Below are 15,256 nucleotides of genomic sequence, written 5' to 3' on the forward strand. Positions count from 1 at the left end.
CATTTAACACCAAAAGCTGAATGAGGATCTATGTCGGAATAAAAGACAATGGTTCTTTTAGACAGTTTTGCTTTATGAAAAGCCAACTCCATTCCTTTTATTTTTTCCTCTTTCACCCGACATCGATGGACAGTTCGAGGGCTGGCATCTCAGAGGCCCTGAGCTAACATTTCACCCTCTCTGTGTGAAGAGCAAACTGATGACCAGACTAACAATTCCGAGCGCTGCTATTAGCCATCAGCAGCAGGACAAAGTCCCCCCAGAAACCAGGAGTGTGCACTCTCCCTCTTGCTGAGTGGTGTCTGGGAGAAGTCTCTCCAACCTCAGCTGTCCAGGGCACATGCAGAAGGACGTCAAGCTTCTGGGCTCCGGGTAGCCTCTGCACAATCCCACCTGCATATCCTCCTACCGGCCTCACCTCCTGAGCTGACGTGCCCTCTGAGCCGCCTGCCTATGGAGGCTCTGCAGTAGAAAACCCTCCCCACACCTCCTTTCTGTTCCTCACCCTGCCACCCACTGCCCTAACGTTCCCCACCCCCTCCCTGGGGTGCTCTCAGATGTCATAAGGGAGAAGGGAAACACCTGTGCCACCAACTTGGCAGACAAGACGACAAAGGAGCTAATCCTTAACTACTCTGCTTCGGCTCTTACGTGCCTGCATTTATTTTGATCAGGATCCAAATGCTTTTGGAAAACTATCTGAAAGGAGACCTCTGTAAAGAAAAAGGCCTCCGGTGTTTTTCAGAAAAATTTCCTTCTTGTTCCCAGAGAGGAGTCCAGGTGCGCATCCATCAAGAGAGAAGTACAAACGAAAAATAGAAATAAGGAAATCATGTAACCCAGGATGCTACCGGGGAGAAGCAGCGAAGGGAATCTCCACCAGCCGCTGACGATGCCTTACTCCAGCCTTCCTGTCCTCCCACCTCTCCCCCTCCAGCTCACGTCTCTGGGAAGAATCTAGAGGCATCTACAAATCAGAAGCCCCATAGCACAAGTGCCTCAGGAAGTCAGGCTAAAAGTCTTTCCTCTCCAAAAACATTCTCACCCTTAGGACCAGAGGGGGATAAATAGCGAACATATGCAAACATCGATACGATAAAGGATTCATCACCTGAAGAACTGCCCGAGTTCTTAGGGTCTAGGATAAAAGAGCCCCCCGAGTATTCCACTCGGGCAACCTCAGGACAGTCCCCCTGACAGGTGACAATCAAATCACGCTCTGAACAGGTTACAAAGCCTCCGGTGATGAGAGTGGGAGAGAGGTCTCAATGCTACTTGCTGAAGTCTTTCTCCTCAAAGGACGTGAGATTTATGAAGCCCCTCAACCAATCCTAACAGAGGTGAAGGGGTGAGGGCAGCGCAAAGGACAAGCATCAGAACGTCCAAGGGCTTTCTTACAAAGGAAGCCGAAGGCAGGCTTGGTGAAACACCTTAAAAAAAAAAAAAAAAAGGGCTTGATAAATGAAACCCAGTTAATCGGAGCCATAAAAGCAAGCAGGCAGGGGCCCGATGCCTCCCCTCAAAAGGCAGAGAAAAATCGCATGCCACAGAAATCCCCGTGCACAGAAACTGCGCCATAAACAACCAATAGTGTCTGGGAGGTACCTGAAGCCTCGGCTAGGCTTGCAGGCAGGTCATTAATGCCCTGGGGGGGGTCACCCAGTCTGGGGCTCCCCAACCCAGGTAACAGAATCACCCCAGACCTACTGACGCAGATCCTTCTCTGCCTGGGGCCCAGGAACTCATATTTTTAAGAGAGACGCTCCAGGTGTCCATAATGCAGCTTATCTGGGAGCGATGGATCTAGTCCATTCCCTTTCCTACTGGCAGTCCCTGGGATCAGACTGGTAGTAGTTTGGGGAGAGGCTGTCTTCAGGTATTTGGGAGAGTTGTTAAAACCCTACGATCTGATCTATGCCACCACGTGAACAAACCTCAAAACCACTCTGCTACTGAGAGAAGCCAGACACAAAAGGTCACCGTGTTGCATGATCCCATTTACATGGAAGACCCAGAATAAGTAAATCCAGACAGAAAGCAGATTGGTGGGTGCCAGGGGCTGGGGGGCAAGGGACATCGGGAGTAATCATCTCACAGGTCTGGGGTTTTATTTTAGAGTGATGGATCTAGGCAGGGGTCGTGATTGCAGAACACTGTGAAAGCACCACATGCCACGCCATCGTTCACTCGAACAGGGTTAATGCCACGTGAATTTCATCTCAATAATTAAAAAAAAAAAAAAAGCCTGTATCTGTGACCTGTAAAGAACATCATACATCTGCAGTGCTGATCTAATACCTAAGAGCTCCCACTCTTAAGAAATGCTTCGTTCATCTCATCTCGATCTTTCCTGCTACCAAAATATGCAGCCAGAATGAGTCATAGAGGAGGCAGGCTGAGGAGTAGGTCTCCGGCCAAAGCAATCCTTCAAAGCACTGTCAACGGCATCTGCAGAGCCACGGCATCCCCACAGGCCTCCCGGTCCCTGCTCGCTGGTCCCTGGTCCCTCTGGCTGGAGGAACGGCTACAGGCTCCGGGCGGGCATCCACTTCCAGCTCACGACAGTCGTCACCACCCCCACACAGTCCACGCCACCCCCACGCTGTCGCTCAGCCCACCCCCCCACCCCCGGCATGCCCCGGCGTTCCAAAGAGGTTAAATGATTTGCCTTATTATTCAGAGTGAGAAAAAGAATCTGCTGCCACCCAAGCCCCAAGCTCTGGGTCGTTATAAATAGAAGGGAGGACAAATAAATTGCTTGTTGTATGGAGGTACTGATTGCTCATGCATTCACTTACTGCTGAAGGCACTGAGGACTACTAGGTGCCAGGCACTCTGAGGCTCTTAAATAATTTCTCTCCACCCACCCCCGCCGTCAAGGGTACACAGAGCACTTCTGGGGGGAAATCAGTGTTGCAAGTCTGACCAGTGATAAGATAAATACAACAGAACCGTCAAAATCTATATACTCATTGAGGCTTATGCAGGAGGATGGGGGCCTTAATGGAACAGGCTCACCTCATCCCCATTCATTTCCTCTGCTGTTACCTCTTGCAAATCGGTCAAACCCCGAGGACCAGGATGTCCTAGACACCCACAGCCTGTGGTCCTCACCACTCCTGCACAGCTTCTCCCCAGAACGCAGGACGAGGAGGACAAACAAGGTAGTCTGGTTCTTTCCTCCGACTCGCTAGCAGTGAAATGCGAAGCAGCATTTTTAAAATTCTGCAGTGAAGTATAAAACAAATACCCTGTCCTTCAATTTCGAGGACGGAGGTGGCTGCTGAATCCCCTGAACTTCAGGACTGGCCTCAGGAAACCAAAGACAGACTCCCGAGGTCCAAGAATAACAAGGTTTTCTCAGACCATCCATTTGCATGACCTAAATGCTAGGTATGCAGACGGCCCCCTCCGTGTCCCTGTTCAGGACAGTGTCCTCACTATATATAGCAAACTCATTATCCTCCCTGGGCGCTCCACCTCTGAAGGAGAGCTGGAATCTAGTTTACGGACTCCCTGCAGACAGCCCCTGCTCAGGGAATGTGTCCGCTCACGCATCTGACGCAAGTTTGCTCAAGATGCTTCACCCACAGAACTCAGGAACTACCCTGCTGAGAAATTCAGGCTGCCCATTTCACAGATGAGCAAACAAAGAGAGAATGATCATGGATGAAAAAACAGCATTTCCCCATCATCGCCTTAACTATAGTCATGAGCTCTCTTTAGAAGGCAGGTAGGTAGGTAGATAGGTAGGTAGATAGGTAGATGTCTTTTGCTTTCTCTCCACCAAAAGGGGATCATCATATTTTCACTGACTTACAGTACCAGTTTAGAGATTTACCTTTATTTCTGATCAATCCTCGGCAAGCAGCGTCTAGCCACCCCTGACCTCTAGGTGTGGCACCGCCTCCTGGTGAACCCCACTTTGTCATTTAGCAAACAGCCGCTTTGTTATTCTGGGAGGGCTCCCTATGAAAAAGAACCTGTGAACAATATGTCATGAAAATAATCACCCCCTAATTTACTACCTGGTAAGTAACTAAAAAAAGAAAATACCAGGCCAGAAGGAGAACATCTAAGCCAACTTCTACATTTTACAAACTAGGGTAAGGGCACAGAACGAGTCAGGGGTGCTATTCCACAGGACCCCAGAGCTGGGCATACAGGCGGAGGCTATGGCAAGCCTCAAACTGGGCTTTGTTACCTGGCTGCTCTGTACCTGAGCGAGGCTTCGCCTCAAATGAGGACTCACCTATAAACCCAAGCCATTTCCAAGAACTTTTTAGGATAACTCCACAATATGCACTTTCCTTGCTCTTCTTCTTTGGGTCTGCAGCATCACCATAAATAGCACCCGCACCCCCACCCCCACTTCGTTCATTCATAAATCTTTATTGAGCACTTACTCTATAGCAGACATCATGCTAGCTGTTAGGAAACAGGATTTCTGGGGGCAGGGGCATAACCTCATGTGGGGGAGAGGGTGTGACTGCCCCAAAGACTGAAGACATGACCTACAGCAGGTACCACACAGGATAAAGGGGGTGGAGTTAGGGGGAAAGGTCTGGACCCAGGGCAGAGCAGAGCAAAAGCCAGGGAAAGGGGAGACACTGGGGAAAGGGGACTGTCATATCTGAAAAGCTATAAGAAAATCAGTGTAGCCAGGAGAGCCAAGCAGAGGGTAGAACTATAGGACATCTCTAGGTTTTAAAGGGAGAAAAGAGAGTTCACAGCAAACAGGCTATGGATCCCTGGCTGACAGCGAAACTTTCACGGCAATACTTACAAGAGGCAAATATACCAAAGGAGAACACAGATAAGTCAGAGGCCTGGGTTAGAGTCTTGGTCTCTACTATCTGGACCCCGAATACTTAAAATGACAAAAACACGGCCCGCCTGAGTCTAGCTCAGAACCCATGGCCAAGAGTGGCATCCAGGCAGTCTTCCCCACTGCAGAGCCGAGCTCAGAAACCTGGGGTCCCCGAGGCTCCCGTGCACAGGTGGCACTGATTTCTAGCACTTTCCTTGTACCAAAGAAACACATTTAAATCCTGCATCAAGCCCTCACCTTACCGGTGGCTTCTGTACCACACTGAGGGAAGCTATGGAGAGCAGAACACACCCCACCCAACAGCACGTTGACTCCCCAGTGATGTGAGATGCCTTCTGAGCTGCAGGAGGGAAGGTGCCCACTGGAAGCACGTCCCCACCACCACCACCAGGTACCTCCCTGCTAGCTCAACGCCCCCAGCTCAGAGCGGACAGGCCTCTCACCCTGTCGGAGTCCACAGGCCTCCATCTGTCTCTGAAGATTCAAGGCCTTGTTTCTGCGACAGCCCTCCCATCACTAGCAGCAGCCCTACACTATGCCCAACCAGCCAGCCATGTGCACAGTTAACTGCAAGATTTTTTTCTAAAACTTCTCTCAGTGAGAGAACTTTAGAGGCCTAAGTATGACAGAAGAGGTAAGGCATAGGGGCCTGGTCTCCTGTGACACAAACAACAGAGCACAGGTTTCAAACACTCTGAGGCTCCCCAAACACTCCCGCAGTCCCCAGGCCTCTCGCCCACCTCCACTCTGTCCCCACTCCCTGTCTTCACTGGGTTCCTCTGCAGGGATCCCTGGGCAGGTCAGCATTGGCCTTCCTTCCCAGGTCCCACAGGCAGACCCACAGGGAACTGTCATCTATGCCTGCATCCCCCGGGCTAACAAGCAACAGGATCCTCTACTATCTGGACCTGGACCCCATCCGCAGCCCATCTCATAGGCAAGCACTCAAGCATCCACAATGATGGCCTCTAAAGAGCCTTTTACCCAAGGTCACTTTGAACCCCAGCCCTCCAAGGTCATTGTCCAGGTGAGACCATCCTGGCTTTTCCCAATTTCTTCTGGACAGAGGTCTCCTAGGAGTTCAAGTGCATCATGACACCACTCAGCTCCCCAGCCCACTGGAGTAAAAGGGATCCCAGCCCAGTACCAACTAAACTCCCAACTCGGGACCCACTCACTGGCTCAAACCCACATCTATTTTACTTAAGAATGACCCTAGCCCTCTTCCCCTCTTAGATCCATAGTCATTTGGGAACGAATGTTCCTACTGAGCAGGCTGGTCTCTTTTCGAAGTAACAGAAGCCACATTACTCACTTTCTTCATTTCGAGCCCCAACAAAGCGGGTGGGTTGAATAACACACAGCATGTTGGCCCCCACGCGGCACAAAACACAAAACGCCTACGATATAAGTACATCTTCTTACTGCCCTTGTCTGCCACTCCGATTTGGGACATAATCACATCAGCCTGCCTTTCTGAGAATTCGTAGCTGTGTTTTTAATCTAATTCAGGGGACTGGAGATAAATCATCGTGAAGGGTCCCGATTTTCCGAGCCAAGAGCTTGCAGCAGCAGCAACAGCAGCGGCATGCTAAGTTAGGGGGCCGGCCGGGAAAGGGGGCTCCGTGCAGTGATGAAGACCACACGCCCCGTGCTGTCTGTCTTCATGCCAGCCTGCAGGGTCGCAGGGATGAAAGACAGACCCAGCTCCGTCGAGGTAAGTCAGTAAGCGCACAGGAAGCGGAGGGCAGGGCCAGGGAGGAGATGGCTCCGCTGCTGAGACATCGTTTGCATCTTTCACTGCTCAACAGATGTGGACGGATCTGCTCAGCACCCCAGCAAAGCCTGGTTGGGGCAAGGGAGCTGTGCATGCAAGGCCATCTGCAAAGAGAAGGCACCCGGGCACCTGGGTGGCTCAGCCGGTTAGGCATCTGCCTAACACTCAGGTCATGATCTCAGGGTCCTGGGATCGAGCCCTGCATTGGACTCCCTACCATCCCCCCTGCTTGGGCTCTCTCACTCTTTCTCTCTCTCTCCCAAATAAATAGAGAGTTTTTTTTTTTTTTTTTTTTTTTTTTTTAATGATAGTCACAGGGAGAGAGAGAGAGAGAGAGAGGCAGAGACACAGGCAGAGGGAGAAGCAGGCTCCATGCACCAGGAGCCCGACGTGGGACTCGATCCCGGGTCTCCAGGATCGCGCCCTGGGCCAAAGGCAGGCGCCAAACCGCTGCGCCACCCAGGGATCCCCTCTGCCAAATAAATAAATAAAATCTTAAAAAAAAAAAAAAAAAAGTGAAGGCACAGAGGTCAGCCTTCATCACCCAAGTGATTGATGGAAGGAGGCAACCGTGAAGCCCACCGCCCCCCCAACCACTGCACCTACTGTACCCTCCAGGGTCACTGATGCCTTCCAACCTAGGAAGGAGGGGCCGCTGTCTCCCAACACCCAACCTGGCAGTCCACAGCCACCGACACCTGGCTTTAGACTACAGTCCTCAACTCCTGCTTTGCCCCTGGCCGTCTGTAGTGGGATCAAACGCAGGCCTTTGCTGTAAATACAGCATCTCTCCTGGGTGACGGGGAGGTTGCCCAGCATGGGGAAAAGCAGGCTTCCCGCCACCTGTTGAAGTTAGGCCTTCCACACCGTAGCCAAGGGCCACATGTGGCCATCTCAACTTAAATTTAAGTTGATTAAAATTAAGTGAAAGAAAATAAATTCAATTCTTTGATCATACCAGCCACATTTCAAGTCTTCCATCACTGTACATGTTGGTCGACACGCACATGGGACCACACAGATACAGAACATCTCTGGCATCGTAGAAAGAGCTATCAAGGAACTGTGTCAGAAGATTCACCACGAGCCCAGGAAGACAGGGTCTTCTGGCTCTAGGCTGGCAAATGTGATATGGTCATGGATGTCACTGTTCTTATTAACAATGACTCAGTGGTTAACAGAACATTGTGCTTATTTTTAACTCCCCACTGCGGTCCTGATGATTATGAAGCCCTATTTTTATGAGACCCATCCCAAAATGCACAAAGCATTCCTCATGTGATAATAAAAAGGTGAAGGTCTCACAATAAGGTAGGAGACGACCCAAATCTTGATGCTGAGCAACCACCGACCCTGCCTTCTCTGATTTATAGCATTATCAGCCACTTCAATGCTAGAAGGCTGCCCATGCCACTTCTTCGAAGGCCCTAGGTCCACAGGTCGATAAACCAATAAATTAGGTCGAAATTAACTGTGGCTCATTTTAAACTGAGGGAAATTGATTTTTGCATCTACGTGGCTAGACTGAATATGCCCTGTGCCAATGGATTTGGGTGTAGCTAGAGAATACATGGAAGGTTCTGTGCTCAACAAGGAGAATGCCTTACCCTTAGCAGCCCAGACCACTTCTGAAGAAATACTAATCCTCAAATATTTAAACCAAAATGAAGCGAGCTCCCCTTACACCTTCCATCACAACAAAATCTTTAAAAGTGGAGGGAAAAGTTGGCATAGTACCTCAACTTGAATCTATCTCTGTGCAGTGAACTCTCGGTTATCCGCATTTGAATCATTGTCGAAAATTCTAAACGCCAAACTGGCTTTCCCCGAACACATTTATGCCAGCCATTTCACAGATCAGCTCCTCAAAGAATGGAAACTTATTTTTAATATTCACCTAAGCAAGATTTAATTGGGAAGGTAAACAGGTAAATGGGCACATTAATAAAAAGCCTAAATAAATACACAGCAAAGGTAAGTAGGTTATTACTTTTGGGATTAACCTCTTCTCCAGATTAGTGGAATGTTCCAGTCTGTCCATTACAGTGGACAGGACACGGCAGGCTCCATCTATCTCCGGCTCTGGGATTAAACAATGACAACACAAAGACAGCTGTCCTCTCTAAGGAGGAACAGACCAAAATATGACAATGCAATGCCCCGATGACATCCGTCTTTTGCTTTGGGATGTTAGCTGCCATCGGGATCTGTCTCCTGGATCCCAGGTCTCAAAGCAATTTATTAAACATACCATTAACTTCATCTTACAGAACATAAAGAAAACATTCTCGAAAAGAACATGAATTAAAACTGAGATCCGTGGTCTCTATGTTCTACCATTCTCACAAACCTGGGCTCTCCATCTCTAGGGAGCTGCGCTCTCTCCAGCAGCCTGCCTAGAAACCAGGGCTTCAGTGTCACTCTCCTGGCCTGCAGGTGACCTCAGAGAGCAAGGGGAGTGAGTCTTCTTTTCATGTGGCCTAGAGGAAACGGAACAGTCTATCTTACGTTCAGACACGCTTCAGGTAACTCCCTACCTTTTGACAGTCATATGCCATAAATACATTTTGTTAAGGCCATTATTCATGGTATATGGGCTATGGATAACAGAAAGCCCCTGATATCACAAATCCCAAATTTTCTGTACATCTACACCGTATATGCAGAGAACGTTCTGGAAAAACATACAGAAACACGGAGGAGAGTGGTTGCCAACTGAAAAGAGAGCATACACAGGGGACTAGAGAGGGAGGGAAATTTGCTTCTCCTGATACTCTTGTACAAATTTTATCTTATAAACATGTATTGCCCGCTGAAGGCTAAATAAACACATGGGATGGCTCTTCATTTCGTCTGTTTACGTCTCCCATCTCCTCACCCCTCCTCCGTCCCCTTCCCCTCCCATTCCTTCCACCTCTGGCAGTCTCTGGCCACCCTGTCCCAAGACGTACAAGCTCTCAACAAGCTCTCAACGAACTAAACGGTAGCCAGAGACCAGAGACCGAGCAAGGAGCAGCACACGGTAAGAAGAAACGCCAAGTGGAACCAGGAAGTTTTTCAAGGTCACGTCCTTCACCGGCCAACCCAACACACCAGGCAACTCTTCACCAACACAGGAGCCGATGTGAAACAGCAAATGCTTTTGCCTTCTCATCTTCTGGAAGCAGACAGGTCAAGCATCCCAACTTCAGAATCAACCAGCCAATTCTTTCCCAAGCAAGTGTATCATGCAAGAATCTACTCGAAAGAGATCTAAAGCTACACAGTATTCCACCCCCAAAGGAGGCTCTTTGTCCCAGGCCCTTGTGCTGTAACAGACACTTTATTTTCTGTCTCAAATCAGGACACTGAATATGCCCTGGCCTCTAAAAAGCAGGAATTATGAAGAGAGAGCTCATTGGAAGGAAAATAAACCTGTAAATCCTGTTAGGCTTTGCGCTTCATTCCAAAGGATTTCTCCCCAAAACAATACCATTAGCAATACCATGATAGCCCTAAAAGGGAGGATTCTGTACCAGAGAATCCCGGTTCTTTATTCAAAATAACCCCCAAGACAGCACAGCAACATCAGGATTCCACTCCCCTTCACCACCGAGAGAGCCAACTCATTTTCACTCTCGGTCTGTGGGCTCGCCATGGTCCTCCTTATAAATACCTTTTCTGTAACTTGGATGTGCTTCCCACCCTCCAGGCTTCTCTTCTTCCAAGTGGGCAGTCGGTCCACAAATATTCATTAAGGGCCTCCCAAGTGCCAGTCACAGAGAAGAGAAAGCTTGATCCATGCCCTCAAGGAGCAAACAGGGAGATGAGACAAACAAGCAATTATAACACAAGGCTGTTAGTGCTGTAACCAAGCTCAATAGAACTCTTCCCCCTGGAGCCTGGGAATACCACGAGGTGTTCTCTGGATGCTGAAGATGGGAACTGGGGTTCTGCAAGCAAAGACGGGAGTGGGGGAAGACCATCTCAGGCAGAGGAAAAGCAAGCGTGATGATACAGACGCACGGAGCAGACAGCAAGTCAGGAAGAAACTCAAGTCTGGCAAGAATTAGGGAATCCCCCTTTGTGGCCTGGTGTCTTTGAGAAGGGGCTCAACTTCTAAACTCTGACCTTGGATGGAAAAGTCCTAGTATCTGAGAGCAGCTTGTTTTCCGGGCTATCACCGGACTTTATCATTATAAACATGCCCGGAAGGAATCGTGGCAGAAACCAGTCTCCCACGTTAGAGAACATGAGGCTGGGGACCCCTGGGTGGCTCAGTGGGTGAGCATCTGCCTTTGGCTCAGGTCGTGATCCAAGGATCTTGGGATCGAGTCCCGTGTCAGGCTCCCTGCATGGAGCCTGCTTCTCCCTCTGTCTGTGTCTCTGCCTCTCTCTCTGTGTCTTTCATGAATAAATAAATAAAATCTTTAAAAAAAAAAAAAGAGAGAGAACATGAGGATGAATAGGATCACAAGAACCAGGCCTAGTTTACTCTGTAGGTTAGTGGAGCCAAAGAAAAAGAACCGATATGCCACCACGGGGCTCCTTCTCAGCTGCAGGTAGGTATCTCCGTGCAAAAGCCCTCCTGGCTCCTTTTCCCGAAGCTAGTGGCCTTAATGTCGCCCCTGCAGCTTCTCAGGTCAGGCAGACAGCTTTGGCTTCCAGCCCTAATCTGTGTTGCCAGGCATCCTCTTAACCTCACTCAAAGGTCAGAGGGCAAGAAGCTGCAGAGCGTCTGAGCCCACTGACCTTCTGCCTCCATCTCCCGTCCCTTCCCGTATCCCACAACCCACTAACCCCCGACTGTAGCACTGCAGCTGCTTTAGTGTGTCCGTGTGTATTTGCTCTTGTCCAGGTCACATATCTGTATCTGCATCAACTTTATCTACTCCTTAACTTGTTAAACTTTCCGAAAGCAGGGATGAAGTATTCCCCACTCTCCCTCATTTGCATGCCCGTCTTTACTTAGAACCACACTCGATTCCAGTGATACTATGGGATAACATGCAATTCCTTAGGTTGAAAAGTTATAGGGGTGGGGGCGTGTGGGGGATGAAATGGAACTTGGCTTAGAGCTAGAAGCAGAATGGCCATATAATTCATAGTCCGCATCCTGACCCTTGAGAGCAAGGCAAGCACTTTTATAACCAGCAGGGACAACTTACAAACTAGGTCTGTCCTGGGGGGAAAACAGAGGCAAATGGTCACCCTGGCTAGAAAGGTCATTCCAGATAGATGAGTTACTCCAGAGCTCCAAGAAGGGCGCGCCAAACACCTTCAGCCTCCAATCCCTGCGCTCGCAGCCTAAAGGGGCTGTGTCAGAGATGCTTGTGGCAGGGAGCCCAGTACCAGGAAGTTCTTCCTTCTATCTAGCTGAGATCCTTAGAGATCCAAGTTAATCCCACTTTTATTAACCTCAGGGCCTCAGAGAAAACACTGCCCTGGGCCTTCACCCTTGGTAGCAATTCCTCTTTATGAGTTCGACTGCTTATAGCTCTCCATCCTTCAACTGAACCAAACTCAAACCGGCTGCCTCAGAAATAGAAAAGCCAAGGGTTTGGGAGTCCTTCTCAATGAGAACACAGTTCGTCTTTTTCTTGCCCCAAGGCCCCAGGAGCCCTCTCAAACCAAGCCCACGGAAGAAATGGTACCTGAATTCATCTTTTTCAGACTAGGATGCTCTTCCCTCAGCCAAAACTATAGCTGCCGGGGACCTGAGCTCCAGGGAGAAGAGACTCCCAGCCCTCCCTACTCCCAGTCCCCCCCACTGCCCCTCAAGAGCTGATTCAAGCCCACAGCAGAGCTGGGTGGCAGGAAAGACTCCACGAAGAAGGCAGTCTCTCTTCTTCCCTCCCCTAGCCAACGTCGGGATGGTGCTGTGCCGGTTGAGAGCAAGGACCTTACTGTCTTCTTTTCCACATAAAAAAAAGAAGTCTCAGACGAGGGTGGAGGGGGAAGAAGGTCGGGACCCACAAACACACGGAGCAGAGAGGCTCCAGCAGCCCTTGCCCACAGCAGTTACATGCCCCTTTGGCACACGCTCTTATCCCGGGGCCTGACAGTAGATGCAAGTCAAATGCTCCCACCCACTTGCCATCATCCCTACCCCCTTTTACAGCCATATACGTTTTATTCTAGAAAGGAGTTATTTAGGGAACATTGTATAAAGGGAGGGCAACTATGTGATCACCCAAAGGTCACTGAGACAATGCCAACAAAACTAAACAGCGCGCAAGCTTGCCCCACGTGACCTTGGGCTAGTCACTTCACCTTTCCCAGCCTGCATTTTTTTTTTTTTTTCATCAGCAAAATGGCACAACCGGTGAGATGCTTTATGAGGTCCTTCCTGGCTCCAAGGGTTGAATATTTAACTGTGTGTTTCCTGAAGAAACGGCTAAAGAAAATCAGTGAAGAGAGCAGAATTCAGACTAAGCTTTTTAACTTCTGCTTCAAATCGGAACGTTCTGACTGTAGAAATCGTTCGATTCACCATCTCGTCTGGTCCCCACTTTTCCTACCTCACCTGACCTCCTAGTTTTGCTGAGGTCCATCTTAACCACAGGGCTAGGAGTCTCACGAGGCAGGAACACAGTCAAATTAATTTTGCCAACGCTGATACCAGCCCACAGAGCCGCTGTGCTCTCCGCAGCAGTTAAGCCTGGCCGCAAAAGTGAAATTCATGTTCCTGATGATCTATTAGACCCGTTGCCTGGCCGGAAATAAATCACTTTCTGAATAGCAGTGCCCACCAAATTCTTGCAGCCTTTCAAATCCCGAAGTGCCAGGAGTTAATATTCTTGTCCGAGAATAAAGTCAGAAGCTCAAAGGGGGATGGTGAACCGGACAGACATCCTCTCCCCCCCCAACACACACACACACACACACACACACACACACACACACCCCTTGCTCTGGCCAGACCACGGCAGCCCTGCTCAGGTCTGCCCACCTTAACTGAGCTTCAAAATGGTAATAAGCAGGGGCACCCCCGCCCCTCACTGCTCTGTGCAAGTCCTGCGACTGCAGGGTGCTCGCCTCCACCGCCAACGGACGCTACACCCAAGCAACCCGGTTCCTCATCCACACGTGAAGAGGACGCCGCACTCCTCCTCTACCTGCTGGACGCGACCCGGGCGTGCACACACCCCGGGGAGCGGGCACTCGCACCCCGCGAGGTCCCTGCAAGACGCGGGCTAAAGGCGACAGGAAGGAGGCGAGCCCGATGCCATGGATGCAAGTGCGGACGGTCGTGCCCCTGGGGGGGGGGGGGAGCAAAACAAACCGGCAACAGCAACACCAATGCGCGCCCAAGTCCCCAGCGGAGGCTGCGCCCGGAGGCGGCCGCGGAGGACGGGCGCGGGCCGCGGCGGCGCGGGGGCAAGAGCGGGGGCGGCGCTCACCTGTCCGTACACCTGGAGGGGCTCGGGCTGCAGGGCTGCGCTCCGTCTCCTCCGCGCCGGCGCCTCGGCCGCCCCCCGCGGGCCCCCGCGCGCCTCGCCCCGCAGCACGCGGACGCCCCGCTCCTGGGGCAGGGGCGCGCGGCCGCCGAGCAGCGTCTGCGCCCCCGCCGCGCACACGGCCCCGGGCGGCAGCAGCGCGACCAGGGCGAGGAGGAAGGGGAGTCGCGACTCCCTCCTGCTGCTCCGTGTCGCCATGTTCGGGCGAACGCGGCCGCGGGTGGCGCCGCCGCCAGGAGAGAATGTGCAGCGCGAGGCCGGGCGGGCGGCTGGGCCGGGGCCGCGCGCGCCGCTCCCGGGGCTCCCGGGGCTCCCCGAGCCCCCGCCCCGCCCCGCTCCGCTCGGCGCCGTCACGTGTGCGGCCCGCAGCCGCGGCCCCTGCGCGCACTTTCCGCGCTCGGCGGCCTCGGCGCGCCCGGGCCCCTCCCCCGCGGGGGCTGGGGAAGTCAAGGCAGCGCGCGCCCGCGCGGGTGCAGGGTGCGGGGGTGCGGGGTGCTGCGGCGGGGGCGTCCTCCACCGCGGCGGGGCGCCTTCCGCGACTGCAGCGGCCCCGGGGCCCGGCCGCACCCCCACCTCCGACCCAGAGCCCCGGAGCCAGAGAAAATTAGCTCCGAGCACGCGGAGCACGCAGCGGGCAAACTACGGTCCCGATGAGCCCGCCCCCATTGTGAGGCTCGCAGGGTCCCCACCGCTCTCCCCGGGCATCAAAACCTATTTGCAGCGGCCGCAGCCGAAAACCGTCCTCCATGGGGCCGAGCTGCCCGGGCCGCGAGCGCAGTCGACGTGCGCCCCGCACGGAGGCAGCAGGCGGCCGCGAGGGCTCCCCTGACCAGGGGCCCCGCGTGCCTGGACAAGTGCACGCTTCGACATCCTTGCACGCCTGAATCCCTGTGCGTAGTGACCCAGCGCGGCGGCGGGTCTGTGACCCTCCAGGGTGACCAAGCCCTGAGCCACGCTACCTCGGCTGCAAAACAGATATATTCCAGTGGGGTCAGCCAACAGTCCATACCTTCTGCAAGTCCTCTACAAGCCTGTAAGCCTTGCCTCTAAGGGGGGGGGGGGGGGGGGAGATGCTCAAAAGAGTGAGCAGGACCCACGTTTATCCCTAACCTCAGCTGGAAGATCCAGACCCTCTCTTCCTACAGATGGAACTGCTGAGGCACACCCGAGCTTAAGTATGTTTCTGCAGGTTTGTAGGAACAGCCAAGG

General features: G+C 52.1%; 1 protein-coding gene across 1 annotated transcript in view; it reads right to left on the reverse strand.

The window, feature by feature from the left end:
- SORL1 (sortilin related receptor 1) overlaps positions 1-14,364 on the reverse strand; it is a 154,401-nt gene extending 140,037 nt beyond the window's left edge. Inside the window, exon 1 of the mRNA XM_041770729.1 lies at positions 13,991-14,364. Within this exon, the coding sequence (XP_041626663.1) occupies positions 13,991-14,245 (255 nt within the window). The 5' untranslated portion in view covers positions 14,246-14,364. The remainder of the gene's footprint in view (positions 1-13,990) is intronic.
- Positions 14,365-15,256: the final 892 nt, after the last annotated feature.

Source organism: Vulpes lagopus, chromosome 10 (genome assembly GCF_018345385.1).
Source record: "Vulpes lagopus strain Blue_001 chromosome 10, ASM1834538v1, whole genome shotgun sequence".
NCBI classification, from domain to species: domain Eukaryota; kingdom Metazoa; phylum Chordata; class Mammalia; order Carnivora; family Canidae; genus Vulpes; species Vulpes lagopus.